The 22,886-nt window shown below is 57.5% G+C and overlaps 2 protein-coding genes across 6 annotated transcripts; both read left to right on the top strand.

The window, feature by feature from the left end:
* Positions 1-3,824: 3,824 nt before the first annotated feature.
* On the top strand, positions 3,825-7,943 carry Xirp1 (xin actin binding repeat containing 1). The gene is made up of 2 exons (XM_090323367.1): positions 3,825-4,181; positions 4,233-7,943. The coding sequence occupies exons 1-2, from the start codon at positions 3,833-3,835 to the stop codon at positions 7,547-7,549; spliced, it is 3,666 nt and encodes a 1,221-aa protein (XP_090179493.1). The 5' UTR covers positions 3,825-3,832; the 3' UTR covers positions 7,550-7,943.
* A 962-nt stretch (positions 7,944-8,905) lies between these two features.
* Csrnp1 (cysteine and serine rich nuclear protein 1) lies at positions 8,906-22,651 on the top strand. 5 transcript variants are annotated; one of them, XM_090323380.1, is made up of 5 exons: positions 8,906-8,991; positions 19,100-19,339; positions 19,768-20,030; positions 20,649-20,960; positions 21,230-22,651. In XM_090323380.1, exons 2-5 carry the CDS (start codon positions 19,126-19,128, stop codon positions 21,962-21,964), a joined length of 1,524 nt encoding a protein of 507 aa, XP_090179506.1. In that variant the 5' UTR covers positions 8,906-8,991; positions 19,100-19,125; the 3' UTR covers positions 21,965-22,651. The 5 variants fall into 5 exon arrangements, with proteins under 5 accessions (XP_090179506.1, XP_090179503.1, XP_090179504.1 ...); XM_090323377.1 differs by having other exon boundaries at positions 8,906-9,000; XM_090323378.1 differs by lacking the exon at positions 8,906-8,991 and adding an exon at positions 13,502-13,685.
* Positions 22,652-22,886: the final 235 nt, after the last annotated feature.

The raw sequence follows: 22,886 nt of genomic DNA, 5'->3' as shown, positions 1-22,886 counted from the left end.
TGTGTGTGTGTGTGTCACTGTGGAGTCACTGGGCTCCTCCGTGTCCTTCTGGACTCTTCTGCCCTGTGACTCAGCGCTGGCTCTCTGGAAGGGTGACAGGGTCCAGTGGCCTCTGGGTTTATCAGATTGCCCTGGCAATCGGAAACCTGGAGGCCAGGGCACGGAGGCCCGGCCTCCACACCCACACAGGCCCAGTGAGCAGGTGCCATGGGCAAATAGCCCGTGCTGGAACCCTGATGCCCAGATGTCACCCGAGAAGCACTGACCAACTTAGCATTGCGCTGAAGCGTGCAGGCCCAGAGTTCAAGCCCCACAATCAACAGAGAAGAAAGGAGGAAGGCAGGAAAAGGAAAACGAAGGAAGGAGGGAGGAAGGGAGGATGGAAGGAGAGGAGGAGTGTGGCTTCTGCTGTTCAGCCCTCTCCCCCCGGGAGGAGGCTGGGGGGCGGGCTGGTGTGATGGAGGTGAATCCCCAGGTCTTGGCCTCTAAGACCCGGCCTCCATCTCCCAGCCTTTAGGTCTCTGAGTGCCAGGGCCCAGGCAGCCTGTGCTGCCTGGCAGGCCCAGGGCCAGGCTGGGCGGGGTCGGAGGCGCAGGTGCTGGGCTCCTGACACACAGCGGATGACTGCAGGGGTCAGAAATAAACCCAGAGGCCACCCGAGCCTGTCACCCTTCCAGAGAGCTGGGGCCTGAGTCACATGGGGGAAGAGTCCAGAAGGACACGGTGTACGCCCGTGACTCCACGCCAGTCCCCAGTGACACACGCCTGACACACACACACCTGACACACAGGGGCCACTGGCCCCGTGGCTCACGCCTGTCATCCTAGCTACTCCGGAGGCTGAGATCTGAGGATCACGGTTCAAAGCCTGCCCCGGCAGGAAAGTCTGTGAGACTCTCATCTCCAATGAGCCAGCCAAAAAGCCCACAGTGGTGTCGTGGCTCAAGTGGTAGAGCGCCAGCCTTGAGTAAAAAGAGCTCAGGGGCAGCGCCCAGGCCCTGGGTTCAAGCCCCAGGCCCAGCACAAAGAAAGAAAGAAAGGAAAAACTCAGTAGAGTCCAGAGAGGGGGGGGGTCACTGGAGCAGGGGACATCTGGGTCACAGGCCGGCTGGTCATCGTCCCCAAGCCAGGGCTGAGCCACCAGACCCCCTCTGGAGGGAATGACTCTGACCACGCCCACAAAGCAGGCCACGCCCCGTTGGCCACGCCCACCAGACAGGCCACACCTCGCCGGCCACGACCATGCACTGGCAGTGCCTGCCACGCCCCTTCACAGGCCACACCCACTGCATGGTCCACACCTGCTCGCTGACCACGCCCATCGTGCTGGCCACGCCCCCTCACCGCACCCAGCCTTTGCCCCTTCATAGGCCTTACCCACAGTCACCAGGCTCCGCCCCTCCACCTGCCACGCCCCCAGCGACCACACCCCTGCATCCTGACCCGCCCCCGCCCCATAACCACGCCCACACAACAGCCAGGCCAGGCCACACTCTGCACCCAGGCCACACTCTCTCCACCTCTGCCTCGACCACGCCCCCTTCATTCAGGCCACGCCCCTCCCCGGGCCACGCCTTTTTCACCCCTGCCCCTCCTCCTACCCCTTCCACGCCCTGACCCCCCCATGTCCTCCACTCCACCTCCCTCCCCTCCAGACCCTCCCCTGTCCCCCTCCCCTTCCAACCCATCCCTCTCCTAACCCCCACCTCTATCCTAACCCTCCACCCTTCACCCCATCCCTCCCCTGACCCCCACTTCCTCCACCCCTCCTTCCCAGTTTTCTCCAGCCCCTTCCACCCAACCCCTCCTCTGACCCCCACCCCCTCCACCCCACTCCCAGCCCAGGCCCTGGACCCCGTTCCGGGATGGACAAGCCACTTCCAGGAGTCCTAAAAATAACCAAGTCACCTAATACTCCCAACATAGCCGCCCCGTCACCCCCGCCCCCGCCCCACCACCCCCTCCCTGCCTGTCACTGGGGGGATAAAGGCGGCTGCAGTCTCACCAGGGGCACAGGAGCTCCAGGAGCCAAGACCACCGAACCCCACACACAGCTGCCCAGCACAGGACCCCCTCAGAACCACAGGACCCCCTCAGAACCACAGGACCCGGGTAAGTCACTGCCCCTGGAGAACTCTCCAGAATGACTTCTCCCATCAGGCTGGGGCCTTCCGGTCCCTCTGTGGGTCTGGCTTTGAGTTGTTTTGTGCGCATCCCAGGGCTTGAACCTGAGGCCTGGGCTTTTGTGATCAAGGCTGGGGCTCTATCCCTTGCGCCACACCTCTGCTTCCAGCTTTTGTTGGTTCATTGGAGATGAGAGTCTCACAGACTTTCCTGCCCCAGGCTGACCTCGAACCTGCCGTCCTCCAGATCTCAGCCTCCTGAGGAGTCCAGATGGCGAGTGAGCACCCAGCCTTAGCCCTTGAGTCCCTGGAATCCATGTGGGGGGGGGGCAGCTGTGGGTGTGTCACAGAGGCTGGTGTGAGGGCCTAGGCCCTGTGGAGGAATCCAGAAGGGCTTTGGGGAGTGGGTGGGAGCCTTCCCTGGAAAGCTCATGTGGGCTGGAGGAAGATGACTGGAAACAGGCCAGAGGGAGGCCTAGCTCTGCCCCAGGCCCAGCTGTTACCAGCTGGGAGCGTGGTTTAGTGGTAGCATGCCTGCATGAAGCCCTGGGTTCGATTCTTCAATACCACACATAAAGAAAAAGCCAGAAGTGGCACTTTGGCTTGAGTGGTAGAGTGTTAGTTGAGCAGAAGCAGCTCAGGGACAGCGCCCAGGCCTTGAGTTCAAGCCCCAGGACTGTAGTCAGACTTCTTAAGAGAGTAGGGGTTCAACATAGAAGATGACCCAGGTTCTGTCATTCAAGTGGGGTGGGGGGGGAGCTCTCTCTAAGCACAGAAATATTGTTCCCAGGCCAGGACCTTCGCTATATTTAGCAGTGTGTCAGGGTGGCTGGCATGGGCGTGCGTGCCTGCGTGCCTGCGTGGTTCTCATTCTTTCCCCAGTAATGACTCTTGTGGTCTCTGGAGATTGTTAAGTCACCTGTCACAAAGTGGATAGACAACACACACAGAAGCCCAGTGCCTTGGGGCTCACCCCCCCCCCATCATCCTAGCTTCTCAGGGAGGCTGAGATCTGGAGGATCGCAGTTCAAGGCCAGCCTGGGACAGGGAAGCCTTTGAGACATGCCGATCCCAGGACCTGAACTCAGGGCCCAGGCCGCTCTTTGTGCTCCAGCCTGGTGCTTTACCACTTGAGCCACCACCCCACATCTGGTTTTCTGGTAGTTCATTGAAAGTGAGAATCGCACAGACTTTCTCCAGCTACTGGGGTCTGGCTTTGAACCTGCAGTCAGATCCTCCAACCTCAGCCTCCTGAGCAAGTGAGGATTGCAGATGGGCTTGGGGGTGATGATGGTGAATCTTGGGGTGACTAAACCCAGGAGGTTTCCGGTGAGCAAATTCAGGTGGGGCGTGCGCGCCCTCTCGTGTCCACTGGGGGGAATTTCATCTCCCTGACCAGGAGTCACCCCGTGGGAGAGACTCCACCCCTCCACACATGGGGGGGGGGGGCTCCTTCAATTCCCCCCCCACACACACACTGGAGAATCTGGGTATCCCTTGTAAGAGGAAAACACTGCGTGGAGAGCCGAGCTCTGTGGCTCACGCCTGCCATCCCAGCTGCTGAGGTGGCTGAGAGCTGGAGGATGGCGGGAAAGGGAAGGAGGGAGGGCAGGAAGGGAGAGAGATCGCCCTGTCACCTCAAGTCCTCCCTTCTCTGCAGGTCGTGGCAGTATCTGTCTGTGTGTCCGTCTGTCCAGCCGTGTCCCCCGATGGCCACTGCAGGTGACCAGGCGCCTCTACCCCCGCCACCTCCCAGGGCGGCCTTCTCCCAGCTCCAGCAGCAGCGCCGGGCCGGGGAGCTGCGCCGCCTGTCTCGTCACATCCACCCGGAGCTGCGCGGGCCGCTGGCCCAGGCGGTGGCCCAGGACCTGGCCACCATCCTGGGCCCCGAGGAGGATGGGGAGCAGCCAGGCCAGGGCGATGTACAGTGCATGCGCTGGATTTTTGAGAACTGGCGGCTGGACGCCATCGGGGAACGGGACTCGCCGCCCCCCCGGGAGCCGGTGGCAGGCGGCCACGTCCAGGCAGCCCGAGGCTTGTTCGAGACACAGACGCCATGTGCAGCCACAGGCCAGACATCACCAATGGAGCCATCACATGCAATGACAGGCCAGACATCACCAATGGAGCCATCACATGCAATGCCAGGCCAGACATCACCAATGGAGCCATCACATGCAATGACAGGCCAGACATCACCAATGGAGCCATCACATGCGGTGACAGGCCAGACATCACCAATGGATGCCAGCAGCAGCATGGCAGTGACCGGAGGCGACGTTCAAGGCACCCGGAAGCTCTTTGAGACGCGGCCGCTGGATCGCCTGGGGTCTAGTCCCTCCCTGCAGGACCGGAGCCCCCTGGAACTCCGCTCCGAGATCCAGGAGCTGAGGGGCGATGTGAAGAAGACGGTGGCGCTCTTCCAGACGCAGCCACTGTGCGCCATCCAGGACGCCCAGGGCGGCATGCATGAGGTGCGGGCCGCCTGCCGGGAGGAGATCCAGAGCCACGCCGTCAGGGCCGCCCGCTGGCTGTTCGAGACCAGGCCGCTGGACGCTTTCCACCAAGACCCTGGCCAGGTGCGGGTTATCCGGGGCCTGTCCCTGGAGGAGGTGGCCCGGCCTGATGTGGGGGCCATGCAGTGGATCTTTGAGACGCAGCCCCTGGACACTATCCGGGAGGTGGCAGTGGACGAGCATCAATTCCAGGCCTCGCCCGACCTCGTCCTCGAGGGCCCAGGGGTTCGACGGCAGCGACAGCTGTTTGAGACCCGGGCTTTGGATACACTGAGAGGAGAAGAGAATGAAGAAGGAGGAGGAGAAGGAGACAGGGAAGAGAAAGCTCCACCCCAGGAAGCAATTGTCCCCGGCCATGTCCAATCTACCCTGTGGCTGTTCGAGACCCAACCCTTGGACGATTTCACAACACGCCAGGTTCAAGTGGGTGAACTCCAGAAAGTGGAGCACCTGGAAGGGTCCCCCTCTGCTGCCACCCCCCACACAGATGTGTCCAAGGGGGACGTGAAGGCCTTTCAACACCTCTTCGAGACCCTTCCATTGGATAGGATTGGCCAGGAGGAGTTTTCTCCCATCCCAGGGAATATTCCTAAGGCAGGCACAGGAGGTGAGATGGGGTCATCCCAGGATCAGAGTGCCCCCCTTTACGCCATGCAGGACAGCCAAGGCCAGCTGTATGCCCTGACCTCGGTCAGCAGAGAACAGGTGCTTGGGGGCGATGTGCAGAGTTACAGGTGGATGTTCGAGACTCAGCCGTTGGACCAGATTGGGGAGAATGCCAATATGGTGGATCTTGTACGAGGTGTCACACGGGAGGAGGTGAGATGCGGTGATGTGGCCACTGCCCGATGGCTTTTCGAGACTCAGCCTCTGGCCACGATCCACCCCCAGGCTGAGCCAGAAGAAGGTGAGAAGAAAGAGGGACCCCCGCCAGAGGTCACCCCCAAAGGCACCGTACAGACCATCCGGTGGTTGTTCGAGACCCGTCCCGTCAGTGAACTGTCTCGGGGGTCCGGGGCCAACCCGCCATCTTGTACTTGGTTGTTCCATTCTCCAGCTCAGGGCTGGGTGAATGGCTCTGAGGAACAGCAGCTGGAAGCCAGCCTGGGGCAAGCTGGGGACGGACAGACAGACAGACACCTGTTTGATACTGAGCCTCTGCAGACCTCCTGTAATCCCGGCAATGGCGGAAAGGGGCTGGTCAGGTGCTGGAGCCGGGTCTATCTGCCTTCGGGGCGGGTGTCTCGCCACAGAGAGATTGTCCAAACTCTGCAGCCTGGCCAGGGAGAGGAAGAAGAAACTTCCAGAACCCAGGGGGAAGCCAGCCTGACCCCACCCGTGTGCAGATTCACCTGGCTCTTTGAAAACAATCACGTGGTACCTTTGGTTCCTGAAAAGAACTTTCTCGATGGCTCCGAACAGGACCTGGGGGGAGCCAAGGAGACGTTGGAGATTCTCCAGTCCAGGCCGGGTCTTCTGCATCATGGTGGAGTTCTCATCGAAGCTCTGGGACCTGGGCAGCTCCACCTGGCCAAATTCAGATTCCCAGGCCTGGGCCATGGAGACTTCACCATCCAGAAAGAGGAAGTGGTGTCTGGCCAACTGGCTGGTGTCATTTGCCAGCTGTGCAGGCGGCCAGATGTGGCTCCCCAGGGCCTGCTGGTTTGGGGTGACTCGTTGAACCAGCTCCAGCTACTCCACCTCCAGCTGCCCGCCCTGGGTCTGCACCCCAACTTCCAGCAGCCGTTGACACGAAGCCTGGACCCCTGCATGGTCAAGATGGGGTTGGTGTTGCAGGAAACTGAAGGGGACCTTGCGGCTTGGCTGGCTTACTCTCTCCAGCTCCCCATGACTGGTGGCACCCCCAAAAGAAGGGGTGTCCGGCTAGTGGCCAGCTGTATCAACCATGGCGACCCAGCTGAGCTTCAGCACCTGAGATGGAAAACCCCAGAAGATCCCACTCCCGTGCCGGCCCAAAAGGAGATCCAGAACCTTCCACCAAAGGCAGACGTCATCCAGTGTCCCCCACTTGGCAGTGAGGGGAAGTTGGGGTTCCCTGAAAGCTCACCTCTGACTGGGGACCCCCAAAGGAAGCCAAGAGTAGACAACAGCCACCCTGGGCTGGAAGAGGAAAAGGTAAAGAGAGAGAAGGACACCCTGAAAGGACCCGGGACCCCCGATCTCCAAGGAGCCATGCACAATCTCCGGGCCGCCATGGCAGAGGCCAAGAGCATGAGTCAAGCCGTGCTCAATGGACACCCCCCGTGCCGCAGTCCTGTAGTCCCGGCCATGCCTGCTCAAGATGAACCCCGGGGCCATCGCCTCGGCCCTGGGGCTGTGGGACACCCCAAGATTGCAGCAGCCCCTGGAGAGGTCAGTGGGGTTCCCCAGGGGCGAGGAGGGGAGATGATTCAAGATGGTGTCTACACAGCTCATCCCGTGATGACCTTGGATCCCTTTGGGGTGGGCCAGTCTTCTGAACCCCCCACCCTGCAGCCGCATAACCAGGTCTCTGTTCCTCTCCTTCCTGCCCCCCCAGCAGCGGTGACCGGTCCATTGCAGTTCACCCTCCCAGGCTGCCACCAGGGCGATGCGATCTGGACGAATGCCCAGCTCCTGCACCACTCCACGCTTCAGACCCTCAGCCTTGCTCCTGCTGGCCCAAGTGACCCTCTGGGGACACAAGCAGACCCCCATAAAGTGCACCCCACCAGGCCACCCGGGAAGAAGCCACCGATCCCCCCCAAGCCTGCACACCTAGCTCACATCCCTCCACCTTCCAACCTGGCCAAATGCTTAGTGCGAGCTCCCTGTCTTCTCCACCCAGGCCAGAACCCCACAGATGGAGGGGGGTGCGAGTTCCAGGACAATGTTGCACCACGGCCCTGCCAACCACAGGAACCACACTGACTTCCAGAGTCTTCCAGAAGATTCCAGAACCTTCTAGAAGCAAGACCCGAATACATCAAGTTGTACATTTTCCATTGAGGTTGGACTTTGCCACAGAGGTGAGGACAGAGGCTCACAGACCCAGACTGGCCATGGAAGAAATGATTTTTTTTTTTTCTAGAAAGCTCTCAGCTCCATGTCTGGCCTCTAAGCTCTTCAGGAGGCTGAGTTGGTAGAAGAAAGCAGTTCAAAGCCAGCCCCAGGCAGACAAATCCAAGAGACTCTTTATCTCCAATGAACCAACAAAAATAACTAAAAATAAGACAGAAGAGGAGCCGTGTGGCTCAAGTGGCAGAGTGCCAGCCTTGAGCATATTAATAATAATAGTAATAAAATGATGATGATGATGATAAATAAGCGCAAAGACAGAGCCCAGGCCCTGATTTCAGGCCCCAGGATGGGCACACACACAAAAAGAAGAATGTTCTGGATACATTGGGCTGAGCCCAGGCATTGGTGTGCGCGCCGTAGCCTACGGCTGGGATCTGAAGGGTTGAGGTTCAAAGCCAGCCAGGTCAGGAAAGTCCATGAGGTTCTTATCTCTAGCAGAAGTGGGGCTGTGTGGCTCAAGGGGTAGGGAGGTAGCCTTGAGCTGAAGAGCTCAGGGACAGCGCCCAGGCCCAGAGTTCAAGTCTCATAACTGACACAAGAAAGAGAAGATGATGCATGAGCAGACTGGATATCTGCTTGCACATATATACATATGCATGTAGAAACATACATACAAGAACATTGCCATATATATACCCATATAGTTTATATACACCTTTACACAATATAGGCATAGTTACTATAGACCTAATTAATATAGACATATGCACATTAATATATACCTCCACCACATATACCTATATCTAACACACACCTATATATAATATACACCTGTCTAGAAATATGTAGAGGTATGCATGCATAGGTATATATTTATAATATACTTGCTGTGGGAGGTCAAAGGTCGAAGCCAGCTGGCTGGCCGACAGTGACCCCGGGTGTGTTGCACACCCGTCCCACCCGTCCTGCACGTCCGCGGCCTCCCTTACTGCGCAGGCCTAGGCTCTCCGGGGAGCGCGCGGGGCGGGGCCTGAGCCGCGGAGGAAGCCACGCCTCTGACCACGCCCACTCCGCAGCCCGGGGGGCGTGGTTTCCTGCCGCCGTTACCAGGGTGGCGTTGGCGTCACGGAGACGCAAGGAGCGGGGCGTTGGGTGGTTGCTTGGAGACGACCAGCCGGCCCGCGCGTTGCCATGACCACGGAGACGCCGCCGGATGCCGGCCGGGACGCATGCGCAGTCCTGGCTGAGCCTAGCCTTTTTTTTTTTTTTTTTTTGTTCCACCTTCTTCCTTCCAAGATCCCAAAGGGACGGCGATTCCGGTCCTCACCCGACGTCGCCGAAGCCTGACCGGGGTCAGTCAGGTACTGACAGGCGGGCTCAGAACCCGGCCTCCGGGGTGCGCTCCTCCCCGCTCCCCCCCTTGCCCGTTCTATCATCTCCACCCTTTCCCTGTGGCCTGACAGAAACTCCCCGGCCTGTCAGAGCAGAATCACTCATCCCTCCTTCTCTCCTTCCCTCCCTCCCTCGCCCCTTCCTCCAGCTCCTTCGGGACGCCTCACCCCCGGCCAGCTCTAGAGAGGCCAGGCGAATGGGTTTCCTAGCCCCAGGGCCTTTGCATTTGCTGTTCCCGCTCCTCCATCCCCCTTCTTGTCTCTCCAAGATCTTCAATGGCCGTGCTCTTGGCACTCAGATCGGACCTCGCACGTCTTCCCCGAAGGGCCTTTTCTGATCAGCCCCTCTGCCGTCCTGCTGTGACCAAGGACGACATCCTCCTCCCCGTCACACCTCCTGCCTCTCCTCCCCGCAGGTTTTCCAGTCATCTTCGCTGCTCCCCGAGACCCAACACTGCAGAACCAAACGGTCCTGCCGGGTTCATTGGGGAATGTTTCCGCGCAGGAATCCAAGTTATCTTGACCTTGGTGCTCACTGGCTGGCGCCCTCCTCCCTGGCCACGCCTCCAACCCCTCGTTTATTTATTTATTTAATATATTTATTTAGCTGAGAGTCTCCGGGTCTTACCTGCCCCGGCGGGCGTCTACCCCAAGCCACGCCCACCAAATGACTCCGCCCTCAACTCTCCTCCAATCCACGCACGGCCCCTCCGGTTCACCGCAAAGACCACGCCCACCAATTTTCCCGCCTTCAAGTCTCGTCTAATCCCTAGCACCATCCCACCGGCCTCCGCGCCCCCCATAAACCACGCCCACCCAGTCTCGTCCAATCCGAACCCCGCCCCTCCGGCGTCACGGCGGCCGCAAGCCACGCCCACCACCACGAGCGTCCTCCACCCGCAAAGCTCCGCCTCCACGACGTGCGTCCTCCCCGCCTACGGGCCACGCCCCCCACCAACGCGTCATCCCCCGCAGCCCACGCCCTCGGCGCTGACGTCAGCGCCCGACGCCACGCCCACCTCCTTCCCGCTCCTCCGGCGTCGCCAGACGTCGTTTGTCTTCTGCTTTCGCGTCAGAGCGGAGGCGTTCCCTGAAGGTCCCGGATGTACGAAGGTCACGCCTCGATTCCCGGAATCCAAAGTTTGTGCAGGAGTTAGGAAAAAAAAAAAAAAAGCCTGGAGGAGTGAGCCGGAAAACGTGGGGGGAGGGGCGGGGGGGAGGGGGATCCGCGCCCTGGGCCCCGGCCCCGGCCCGGGGCCGTCCCGCCCTGCGGGGTTTGCAGCCGTCGCCCGGGGAACTTTTCATTTTCTGTCAAGTTTTTCTCTTCTTGGGGAATCTCGCTGGAGCTCACGCAGGTGCATGGCCCCTCCCCCGCCCTCCCCCCGGGCTGGACCTGGCAGCCGGGGATTTAGGGTTCCAGGGAACCTGGAGGCCCTTTGGACGCCAGAAACCTGCCTGGTGGGGGGGGGGGGAAGGAGCCTGGCGGGGCCGGCGTGTGGCACAGCTGGGTTTTGTGTGCTTGTGAAACGATTGCCAGGTAAGTTGTTTATGTCAAATCCAGGGGGCCTGGATTTACCCCCTGCGCCCATAAAGGACCCTATTTTATTTACATATGCAGAATACATATATATTTACATGATATATAATACTTCCAAATGCATAATAACATAACATGTAATATCATCATGTAATCATTATCTATCTATCATCTGATCTCCAATGAACCACCAGAAAGCCAGAAGTGGTTCTGTGGCTCAAATGGTAGAGCGCCAGCCTTGAATAAAAAAGAGCTCAGAGACAGCACAGCTCACCCAGGCTCTCAGTTCAAGCCTCAGGACTGCACTAAATAGCTAACCAACTAAATAACTAAATAAAAAACGTGAGTGCCAGGCGTGGTGGCTCACGCCTGTCAACCTAGCTACTCGAGATCTGAGGATCAAGGTTCAAAGCCAGTCCAGGCACAAAAGGATTCCAGACTCTTTATCTCCAATTAACCTCTAGAAAAAGGGAAGTGGGGCTTGGCTCAAGGGGTAGGGTGGGAGCCTCGAGCGGCAGAGTTCAGGGACAACACCTAGGCCCAGGGGTAGGGGAGTCGCTTTGAGCTGTTAGAGCACCAGGACAGCACCCAGGCCAAGTTGAAGCCCCATGACTCACAAAACAAAACAAAAAAAAACAAGACTGGAGCCAGGAGCTGTGGCTGTCACCTGTAATCCAGCTACTCAGGTGACTGAGATCTGAGAATCTCTAGAAAATGGAAAGTTGTGTTGTGGCTCTAGGGTAGGGTGGTAGCCTTGAGCTGGAGAGCTCAGGGACAGCACTGAGGCCCAGAATTCAAGCCCCATGACCCACAAAAACAAACAAATAAATAAATGTCTAGTTATAGAAAAAAAAAACAAAAAAGGCAGGGTTGGAATACCTGCAAGCAAAAGTGGAAACTTTTTCCACTGGGGCATAAACTAAGGGTGTTATCCCCACTTCCTGTCTTCTAGAGGTTAATTGGAGAGAAGAGTCTCAGGTCCTTTTGTGCCAGGCTGGCTTTGAACCTTGATCCTCAGATCTCATCCTCCTGAGTAGCTAGCTAGGAATTCAGGCGAGAGCCACCGTGCCTGGCTTGAAGTTCTGAAGTTCTTATCTCACATTAATCACACACACACACAGAAAGCTTCAAATGGCACCGTGGCTCGCCTGAGCACAAACAAACTCAGAGACAGTATCCAGGCCCTTAGTTCATGCCCCAGGACTAGTACAAAAAACAAAAGGAAACAAAGAATTTTCGTGGAGGTGGTGCAATAGGGTGGCTCATTCCTGTAATGTTATCACATGGCTGAGGCAGGTGATGGTGAGTTTGAAGCTAGCCTGACCCTATCATCCTGGAATATCTTTAAAAAAAAAAAAAAAAAAGTAGCCGAGTGCTAGAGTGCTCGCCCAGCATTCAGGAAGCCCTGGGTTCAATTCTTCAGTTCCACACTCACCTAGAAAAGTGGTGCTGTGACTCAAGTGGTAGAGTTCTAGGCTTAAGTAAAAGAAGCTCAGGGACAGCTCCCAGACCCTGAGCCTGAGTTTAAGCCCTAGGACTGGCAAAATAACAATAATAAATGATGATGATTAATAGTAGTAATAATAAAAAGTTGGGGCTGTTATGGTAGAAGAGCTGTTTTCCAGGGATAGAATGTCAGTGCAGGTTTCTTCTTTTCAGTCATGGGGCTTGAACTCAGAGCCTAGGCGCTGTCCCTGAGCTCTTCAGCTCAAGGCAAGTGCTCTACCACTTGAGCCACAGCACCACTTCAGGCTTTCTCTGTGTATGTAGTTCCAGAGAATTGAACCTATGGCTTTGTGCATGCTAGCGAGCATGCTACCACAAGGCCATGCTCCCAGCCCTAAATTAAATTTATTTATTTATTTTTGTTTTATTGTTTATGTAGTGCCAGGGAATTGAACCCAGGGCCTCATGCATGCTAGGCAAGCACTCTACCAACTAAGCCACAGTCCCAGTCCCTGGGTTGGTTTTGAACTGCGATCCTCAGATCTCAGCCTCCTTAGTAGCTAGGATGACAGGCGTGACCCACCAAGCACCTGACTCATTGCAGGTTTCTGTCCATTCTGGGCCCTGTGGGGAAGAGGGGAAACTGAGGCCCACCAGTGCCCTGTGGCTTCTCCTCCCCGACCTCTACCCAACCCGAGGCTCACAGTATGCTGTGTTTTTTGTTTTTTTGTTTTTTTTTTGCTTTTATGGCCAATCTGGGAGGGGGAGAGGAATGCAGGGGTGGGGGATGCAGGGCGGGAAGGGGTGCAGGGAGAATGGAAGGTAGGATGGGTTGGAGGGGGTGCTGTGGTAAGAAGTGGGGAAGGGTAGGTGGGGAAGGGGATGAGAAACCCACTTTGTAAAAGCCCTGGGTGTGTGTGTTAGGTTCTCCGGGGGGGGGGGAGGTGTGCGGAGTCAGTTTACCCGTATGTAGCTGGGCTGGGAGTGAGATCGGGTCCAGGGAGGGGGGCTGGGAAGCGGGTGGACAGAGCTGGGCCCTGGGGTCAGAGTCCGTGTAGGGTGGGGTGGGCGGGGAAAATAGGGAGTGAACGAGGGGCGTGGCTTCCTGGGCTATAGGCCCAATGATCGTGGCTGGAGAGCCGAGGGGGGCGTGGCACAGGAGGGCGGGGCTGGAGGAGAGGCTGGAAGATCGGGGGCGTGGCTTCCTGGGGTTACTGGAGGGTGGGCTCGCCAAAGGGGCGTGGCTGCCGGGAGTGGAGGGAAGGGGCGTGTCCCGAGAGAGCACGGGCCAATGGTCGTGGCCCGGAGGCGTGCCCGGCTCGCGCAGGGGGCGTGGCCTCCAGGCGACGGCCCTACGGGCGTGCCTCGGGGGCGTGGTCTGCGCTCGGGGGCGTGGCGTGCGGGATGAAGACGGCTGGCGGGAGGCCCGCGGTGAGTCAGTGCCGTGGAGCCCGGGAGTTTTCCACTCCCGGAGGAGGCGGAGCGGAGCGGAGCGCCGCGGCGGGCCGAGCGGGCGCAGTCTCCCGCGGCGGTCACCCCTGCCGCCGCCGCCGGACTCGCAGAGCCCCCCGGGTACCCGGAGCCGGGCCGCGTCCTCCTGCTCTCCCCGGGACGGCGGCACCCAACGAGCGTCGGCGGGGCCCTCGGAGCCCGGGAGTCGGCGGGGTCTCAGGTGAGCCCCGGGGCACCCCGAGTTCACGGGACGGGGCGGGCGCGGACGCCCCCGACCCCCGCCGCACCCCGCGGTGCCACGCCGGAGTGGGCGCGCCGCGGCGGGGCTCCGGCTGTGGGTGGGGGAGGGGAGGCCTGGGCGCCCCTCCCCCCGGCGGACGGACCCCGATCCGCCCGCCGCGCTCCCCGGGGGCGGGGTCCCCACGGTTCGGGGTGCCGTGTGTTCTCCCCTCTTCCCTTTTGACCTAGTTGGTGCTTGAGAACTTTTTTTTTTTAAGTTACTCTCGTGGCCCGAGCAGGTGACACGGGTGGCTTTTTCCTTCCTCAGGCTCTCCTTCCCCTCCTCCTCCCCCCCATCAGGGTGCGGGGGTGCACACTCACACACTCACACACACACACACACACACACACCTCTTATCTCCTCTCTTCTTAACCACCCTCCCCAGGCCAGGGCAGGGGGTCCTGGATGGAGGGATGAGTGGATGGGTGGGTGGGTGGATGGATGGAGGGATGAGTGGATGGAAGGATGGATGGAGGGGTAGATGGGTGGATGGATGGAGGAGTGGATGGATGGAAGGATGGAGGGGTAGATGGATGAGTGGATGGAAGGATGGATGGATGAGTGGATGGATGGAAGGATGGATAGATGGATACACGGATGGAGTGATGGGTGGATGGATGGATGGAGGAGGGGAGGGTGGGATACATGTAGGGAGTGATAGGCGGATGGAGGGAGGGAAGCATGGAGTTGACTCCGAGGCTGAGTGAGTGAGTCACAGAACCCTCCTCCCCCCCCCCCCCAGGAAAGGGAGGGCTTGTGTTTTGCACTCACCTGTTTGTCCCTGTCCTCGTCACCCACTGGAAAGCCACGACCATGAGTCACTGGGGCCAGCTGGGGCCAGCTTTACGCTCGGGCTGTCCTCAGGGTTCAAGATCCCAGGTGCACACGGCTTGCTGCCTGCCTCCTCCCGTCCTCCTCTCCTCCTCCTCCTCCCCTCCTCCTCCCCCCCTCCTCCCCCCCTCTCTTCCCTGGCAGGTACACTTCCTCTGGGGAGCCTCAGTGTTCCTCCTCCTCCTCCCCTCCTCCCCCCATCCTCGAGCTTGGATTGGAGGTGGCCTGCACTGTAGTCACCAGGCTTAGTCACTTTTCTTGACTTGGCAGAGTCACACAGCAGCCCACAATTTCCTGATACTACCCCCCCATGATTCCTCCCAGTTCTCCTGGCTCTTCCACCCCAACACCTTCAGCCCAGAATCCTCCCCACTTCCCATCAAAAGTCACCCCAACCCCCTCCCCCAATGCCTGACGCCCTGTCTCTTTCATCCATCCATCCATCCATCCATCCATCCATCCATCCATCCATCTGTCCTTCAAGTCACCCCCTTTCTCTTGTGTCCTGGGGTCCTGTTCAGTCTTCCAGCTGCCAGCTGGCTTTGCCACCCCCACCACCCAACCTCCCCACCTAGAGCTGAGCCATCTTTAAGAAAAAAAAAAAATGCAAATCTGGTATTGTCACTCAGCCCTCCTGTGGCTTCCTGTGCTCTAGGGCTGAAATCTGTCCCAGAGTGTGTGTGTGTGTGTGTGTGTGCCCAGGAGGTGGGGTCCCCTGTTCCTCTTCCAGCCCTCCTCACCCCCTAGTCCAGTCTTCCCGAGCTCCTTTCCTGGGGGAGCCCTTATCTGTACCCCCTAAGATATTTTAATGAATGACTGCATGTGTGAATGAATGAATGAAGCTTGCAGTGGTTAGAAGCAAAGTAGTTCTTTATTGTCAGGTGCAATCCTCGTCCCCCATCCCAGGTCACCCCAGAATTTGGCACCCACACAGGGCCTTGGCCCTAAGTGGTTGAAGCTAAGGAAGTCTCCCCCCTCCCCCCTCCATTATTTTCTGACAGGCAGGGGGGAGGGGCATGTGCCAGCACTTCCTGTCCTCCAGTCTCCCGGCTTTTCAGACTCTCACTGCTTCTTCAGTTTGAAGATCCAAGAGGAAGAACCTTCTAGAGTCTTTTCCCCTATTGCTTCCCCAGGAAGTAATTTCTTGAGACCCTGGATTCTTGGTGAACCCCACCTTCCAGGTGTTGGATTTGGGGGGCGGGAGGGAAGAGGGGATTTAGTGAATGGAGTGGGGGGAGGTGGGGAGTTTGGTTGTCTGAGATTCTGAGGTTAAAGGACACATTCTTGAGATTCCAGGGAGGGGGGTGATTATAGCTAAAGAGGCCCCCCTTTTAATCAGCTCTCCTCCGGGGGGAGGGGGCTGGAGGGGGGGATACTTGCCCAAGTGGGGGGTGCCAATCCTGGGGCACTGTCCCTGAGCTTTTTGTTTTGTTTTGTTCTACTCTTATCACTTGAGCCAAAGCTCCACTTCTGTTTTTTTCTGAGCAGATCATTGGAGATTAAGAGTATTCTCAGACTTCCCCCCTTCCCCCCCAGCCTGGCTTTGAACCCTCAATCGGACAGCCCTTGGGGAGGTCCTGCCTCTGGCTTGCTTAGATTCTCACTGGGCTGTGTCAGAGAGATATTAGGGAGATGTGTGTGTATGTGTATGTTGGTATCTCTGAGCCAAATCCTGGGAAAGTGTGTGTGCGTGAGTGTGTGTTCGTGTTCCTTCCTGTAAGACCCTGGGGGTGGGGTGGGTAGGTGGGGGTGGGGGATTGTACTCTCCCTGGGAACCCAGCCCCAGGCCAAAGCCTGAGTCCCTGGGCCCAGCCCCCTCCCGTGAGTCACTGTCTGACACTCTTGGATTCTTTCGCTACCATCTTTCATTCCCTCTGACACGGCCTCTCCTTGTCTCTTGTCTGTTTTCTCCTTTTCCTTTTTCTGTGTGTGTGTGTGTGTGTGTGTGTGTATGTATACATGCGTGTGTGCCTTTACCAGGCCGCTGTCCCTTATGCTTTTTCCACTCAAGGCTCCCCCCCCCACACACACACCCCGTGTCACATTGGAGATCAAGAGTCTTAGTACACTTTCCTGTCCCCAGGGCTGGATTTGAACCATGATCCTTCAGATCTCAGCCTCCTGAGTAGCTGGAATGCCAGGCGTGAGCCACCCTGCCCAGGCCCGGAGCTCAGGATTTATAATGCTGGATGTATTGTGTGAGATCCGATCCAATTCGATTCTGCTCGCAGAAACTCCCTTTGCTCAATGTAGTTCACTGGGGCTGGGGGTAGTGGCTCAGATCTGTCATCCCAGCTATCCAGGAGGTTGAAGTCTGGAGGATCACAGTTCAAAGCCATCCCCGGGGCAGGAAAGTGTGTAAGACTCTGATCTCCCATGAACCACATGAAAAGTCAGAAGTGGTGCTGTGGTTCAAGTGGTAGAGCCCCCGCCTTGAGCTAAAGCAGCTTAGGGATAGCACCCAGGCCCTGAGTTCAAGCCCCAGGACTGACCAAAACGAAAAGAAAGGTGGCTTCAAATTGGCTTGTGCTTCTAGGGGTGTGTGTCGGGGCAGGTGGGGAAGATGGCGCTTGTGGGGGTGGAGAAACGGGGTGGGGGGCACAAAGGCAAGGGGGTTAGCTTTGGGGCTCTGTGGAATTGTATTTACAGGGGAAGAGTGTGCATGTGTTGGGGTATATGTGTGTGTGGTGTTCTCAATCCATCAGAGTATTTGATTTAGGGTGACTGCATTCAGTCAGGCGTGGGAATTAGGGAAGAGAAAGATGGGGGTCCCCCCCCCAAAAAAAACAAGATAGTGGTCAGGGGCGTGTGCGCATGCGCAGGCCTGGCTCATCAGAAGTCCTCATCTGTAGTGCAAGCAGGAGCTGGGGTTGTTTTTGTTTGTGGTTTTGGCCTAGGGAAGGCTGGGGTGGGGGGAACCAAGCCTGAGAAACTCACCCCAGGAAACACCTGCACATCCTCTCCCCCCCCCACCCTCCCCAGACCCCGGGGTGGGCCCCTGCGCCAAGGAGAAAAGGTTTCTTACTTCTCTGCGTGTGCATGTACCAGCACCAGTCCTGGGACTTGAACTCAGGACCTGGGGCGCTGTCCCCGAGCTCTTCAGCTCAAGGCTAGCGCTCCACCACTTGAGCCACAGCTCTACTTATGGGTTTTTTTTTTTTTTCCGGTGGTTTCTTGGAGATCAGAGTCCCACAGATTTTCCTGCTCAGGCTGGCTTTGAACTGCAATCCTCAGATCTCAGCCTCCCCCCTCCCCACCAGCAGCTTTGATGGCAGGCCTGAGCCACGCCATATCCAGCTCTGAGTGAGTTGCAGTGAGCAGGGAAAATGGCAGGGCGTGAAAGGCAGGGACTTTTCTCCCGAAGGGAGTTTCTGAGAAAAATCACACATGTCATAGGATGGGGAAAATCCCCCATTTTTTGGGGGGAGGGTGGCCCAGTAATAAATCTAGCCTATTCTCCTGTCTGTTCAAGCCAGCCTGGTTTGGGAGTGAGAGCCTCTGTTTGAATAGGAAAGAGAGGGTGTGTATGTGTGTGTGTGTGTGTGTGTGTGGTGTGTTTCTAGAGGAGGCTGTGCAGACTGTGGGGTACACACACACACACAGATGCCACCAGTGACTCAGCCTTCCATGAGTCAGCGCACTCCCCCCAAATCAGAGAACGATCTAGACCAGACTCTTGTCTGTCCATCTGTCTGTCTGCCTCCCCGCGTACATGTGTGGGTGGTTACAGGAAATGGTGAGCAGGATTTCTTGAGAAGGCTCTTTTGGGAGTTTAACATGGTCCTTGTTGCCAGGCACAGTGGCTCACGCCCGTCACCTTAGCTACTCAGATGTGAGGATCAAGGTTCAAAGCCAGCCAGGGCACAAAAGGACCTGAGACTTTTTTTTTTTTTTTTTTTTTTGCCGGTCCTGGGCTTGAGCTCAGGGCCTGAGCACTGTCCTTGGACTTTCTCAAGGCTAGAGCTCTACCACTTGAGCCTCAGCACCACTTCCGGCTTTTTTCTATGTATGTGGTACCGAGGAATCGAACCCTGGTCTTCATGCATGCTAGACAAGCACTTTAACCACTAGGCCAAACTCCTGGCCCCGGACCAGAGACTCTTATCTCCACTTAAACCTGTAGAAAGCAGGAAGTGGGGCTTGGCTCAAGGTTGCATTTTGCTGGTTTCTTGAAGATAGAGCCTCGTGGCTTCCTTGTCCTGGGTGGGTGGGGCTGGCCTCGAACCTCCAGCCTCTGGATCTTGGCCTCCTGACTTAGCTGGGTGTGAGCCACTCCCAGTTTTCTGCTTAGAGGGGGAAAGAATAGCAGTGTCTGGGGAAGAGAACTCCCCCCCCCCCAAAATCTGGCCTGTTCTAGAACTTTCGGCTGGGAGGGGTCAGAGAACCCAAGACACCTCAACAATGCGGGTATGATGGTGGCTGGATGGTGGTGGAGGTGGGGCTTGTGGGCGCCATGTTTCTCTCGTCAGGACTTGTCCATTCACCTTTCCACCACTTAGAACATTCTGGTTCTTCTGTTGTAGGAGGTTTGTCGTCCCGCTGAGCCGCCATGAAGAGGAAATTTGACCAGTTAGAGGAGGAAGGCGAGCCTTCATTCTCCTCCCCTCCCTCCTCCCCTTCCTCCTCCCCTTCCTCCACGTCCGCCATCTCACCGCCCTGTTCCTCCACTTCCGTCTCCCCCGTGTGGGACTCTGATGAAGAGGTGCCATGGATCCAGGAACCCCAGCCGGAGCAGGATTTATGCAACCCCAAAAGTTTCACCCGTGAGTCAGATCTTCCCTGGAGAAATGGCCGTATCCCTCCTCCCCCCCCCCTCCTCTCCTTTTCTCACTTGTGGGACTTGAACTCAGGGCCTGGGCACTGTCCCTGAAGCTCTTTCACTCAAGGTTGGGCGTTCGACCACTTGAACCACGGCACCACTTCTGGTTTTTGCAGGTTCATTGGCGATCAGTCTCGTGGACTTTTCCTACCCCTGGGGTTGGCTTTGAACCATGATCCTCTAGATCTCAGTCTCCTGAGTAGCCGGGATGATAGGCGAGAACCATATTCCCAACGTTCAGCTGCTTTCATCACATGGAAGGGTCTTGGGGCTGGCTTTGAACCACCATTCTCCAGATCTCCCGGGGGTCCCTGGCCTTTCCCTTGATCAGACTAGTAACTCCTTTTTCCTCTCCCCCCACCGGCCTTCCAGCTCTTTCCATCCTCAAACGGACCTCCCCGAAACCATGCCCGGGCCGCGTGGCCTTTGGCAATGTCACCGTCTTCTACTTCCCTCGGTGTCAGGGGTTCATCAGCGTGCCCAGCCGAGGCGGCTGTACCCTGGGCATGGCACCCCGCCACCGAGCCATGCACCGCTTCTCCCTGGCCGGGTTCACTCGCAGACAGGAGCGGTTGCGCAGAGAGAAACTCCGCCAGCGACTGGAGGAGGAAAAGCTGGAGGCGGAGCGGCAGAAGGTAGGGGAGACGGGGTGTTGATCTCGTAGCTTGTCAGTTGTGGGGCTTGAACTCAGGGCCCTGGGCGCTGTCCTTCAGCGCTTTGTGCTCAAGGCTGGAGCTCTACCCACTTGAGTCATGTAATGGCGCCACTTCCGGTTTTCTGGTGGTTCCTTGGAGGTGAGTCTGGGTCTGGTGGATTTTGCTGCCTTGGGCTGGCTTTGAACTGCTGTCCCCCAGATCTCAGGCTCCTGAGTAGCTGACAGGCGTGAGCGGTCACCTAGCCCTTTTTTTTTTTTTTGATCAAAGCTAGTGTTCTACCACTTGAACCACAGCTCCATTTCTGCCTTTTGCTGATACCATTGGAAATGAGAGTCGGATGAGCTTCCCTGCCTGGCTTGGCTTCCAGTCCCAGTCCCTGGAGATCATGGTTCAAAACCAGCCCCGGAACAGGAAAGTCCATGAGACTTAACTCCAATAAACCACCAAAAAAAAACACCAAAAAACAAAACTCACAATTGGTGCTGTGGTTCAAGTGGTAGAGCACCCAGGCCTTGAGTTCAAGCCCCAGGTCTGCTTTCCCCCTGCCTCACACACCAAGATCTCCCTCTCAAGACTTCCTTCTCCTTCCCCACACAGCTGGCAGCAGCCGGCCTAGCGGAGGGAGACTCGAACCCGTGTCCCATGGTGGACTCAGTGGACGATGCCTCGCTGGAGGAAGAGCTGAGGTCGGCGGTGGCTCAGGGCCGGCTGGAGGAGATTGTTCTCCAACCTCAGCCTGCTCGGCAGCGCAGGGCTCTGCTGCGAGCCGCCGGCGTGCGCAGGATCGATCGGGAGGAGAAGCGGGAGCTGAAGATCCTGCGCCAGTCTCGTGAGGACTGCGGCTGTCACTGTGATGAGACCTGCGACCCCGACACCTGCAGCTGCAGCCTGGCAGGCATCCGATGCCAGGTGGGACATCCGGGGGTGGGCACACAAGCATTGGGGTGTGTGTGTGTGAGAGAGAGAGAATCGTTGGACTTGAACTCGGGGCCTGGGCGCTGTCCCTGAGCTCTTCAGCTCAAGGGTATAATGCCCTGCCACTTTGAGCCATCTATATGGCGCCACTTCCGGTGGTTCTATTGGTGATGAGAGTCTCACGGATTTTCTTGCCCAGGCTGGCTTTGAACCATGATCCTCAGATCTCAGTGTGCCCAATCCCCCTTCTCTGTCTCCCTCAGATGGATCACACCTCGTTTCCTTGCGGCTGTACCAAAGAGGGCTGTGCCAACCCCACGGGCCGTGTGGAGTTCAACCAGGCCCGGGTTCAGACTCATTTCGTCCACACCCTGGCCCGGCTGCAGGTCGAACAAGCCGGGGATTTGAGAGACACCAGCGATCCGGGCTGTGACCACAGCTGCAGCGGCAGCGATACGACAGATTCCTCCACCACCTTGTCGTCATCGTCATCCAGTCTGGGGGAGCCCCAGAAACCGCGCCCCAGCCCCAGCTTCAACCCGTGGGACGAGGAAGAGGAGGAAGAGGAAGCATCTTCCCTAGACCAGCTCAGTTACTTCCACGTCTCTGACGTCTTCGGGGCTGGCAGCCTAGTCCACTGGACCCAGAGTTACTTCGCGGGTTCGAATCTCACCCCGGGGATTTTGGATGAAAACGCCAACCTGGATGCGGGTGGGTTTGGGGGTGACGCCCACCCATATGGGGGTTCCACACCGTCCAGCGTGGACCCTGCCCCGAGTCCCATGGAGCAGCTGGGCAGTGACTCGTTGGGGTTGCTACAGACGTTACCTGATTACAGCCTGGGGCCCCGCTACGCGTCCCCCGAAATGGCCAACGGCCCTGCATCCGGGGACCTCAGCCCTGGCTTTCTGGAATCTCTCCTGGGCTTCTCTGAACCAGCCACAGAAACCACGTCTCTCTTTAGTGACAGTCAGAATGCCGAACTTGTGCCCGTGTGAGGAGGAAATCGGGGTACCCTGATGCCCCCCTACACTTGTAAAAGCCCTATTGCTGCTTTATTTTGTGTTTTGGGGGCACCCAGTCCCCCCAACAAGGAAATCTGTCATTGACTGGCTTAGCCACTGGTGTCCTGGTTTTATTTTTTTCACATCATCGATCAATTTATTTATTTAGTCTTTTTCTTCTTTGTCAGCCCTGGGACTTGAACTCAGGGCCCTGGGTGCTGTCCCTGAGCTCTTTTTTTGTGTGTGTGTGTTTGCTCAAGGCTGGCACTTTACCACTTGGGGCCATGTATATGGCACGACTTCCTGTCTGGGAGATGAGCGTTCTCATGGGCTTTCCCGTTCCTGGGGCTGGCTTTGAGCCACGATCCTCAGATCTCAGCCACCTGAGGAGCTGGGATGATAGGTGTGCACTCCGGCGCCCTGTCTTTCTTGCACCCTTCTGAATTTAGGCCCCAGGGCCTTAGAAATAAATCCAAATCCATCTGTGGTGGGGGGGGGGGGCTCAGCCCTCCCAGCCCTCCCCTGGCGTCTTACCTATTGCACGGTGACACTTCAGGGCTTTTTTTTTTTTTCATTTTGTTCCTGTCATTTTGTAACCTTCCCCCCCTGTTTTTTTTTTTTTTAATATTGTCTCATGATGTGTCAACAATCCTTAATTTATTCGCCCTTCTGTGGATCTGTGTGAAGAAACTCCAGTTCTCCTTGGCGGGGTGGGGGGTGGGGGAAGCACTGGTCTCTCTTTGTACTTGTGGGGACACAGTAATAAAAACAGAAAAATCAAAGAGGACTATATCTAATCTATATCTATACACGCACATACACACGCATGTTTCACAGCCTTGGTCCGCTTTCACCTGTTCACCCCAATAGGCCATGAAGGGATTGGGGGGGCCTTGAGCAAAGCAGCAGCTCAGGG

This window comes from Megascapheus bottae, chromosome 32 (genome assembly GCF_031878675.1).
Source record: "Megascapheus bottae isolate mThoBot1 chromosome 32, mThoBot2.hap1, whole genome shotgun sequence".
In the NCBI taxonomy this organism is placed as follows: domain Eukaryota; kingdom Metazoa; phylum Chordata; class Mammalia; order Rodentia; family Geomyidae; genus Megascapheus; species Megascapheus bottae.
The sequence above is the reverse complement of the archived record's forward strand: the minus strand, read 5'-3'. Positions and strand labels throughout refer to the sequence as shown.

Bases quoted from the DNA above. Each gene is read 5' to 3' on its own strand.
- Xirp1 (XM_090323367.1), top strand. From the start codon at position 3,833: ATGGCCACTGCAGGTGACCAGGCGCCTCTACCCCCGCCACCTCCCAGG. The intron at 4,182-4,232 runs GTGCAGCCACAG...ATGCAATGACAG, and splicing joins GTTCGAGACACAGACGCCAT to GCCAGACATCACCAATGGAG.
- Csrnp1 (XM_090323380.1), top strand. From the start codon at position 19,126: ATGAAGAGGAAATTTGACCAGTTAGAGGAGGAAGGCGAGCCTTCATTC. The intron at 20,031-20,648 runs GTAGGGGAGACG...TTCCCCACACAG, and splicing joins TGGAGGCGGAGCGGCAGAAG to CTGGCAGCAGCCGGCCTAGC. The intron at 20,961-21,229 runs GTGGGACATCCG...TGTCTCCCTCAG, and splicing joins TGGCAGGCATCCGATGCCAG to ATGGATCACACCTCGTTTCC.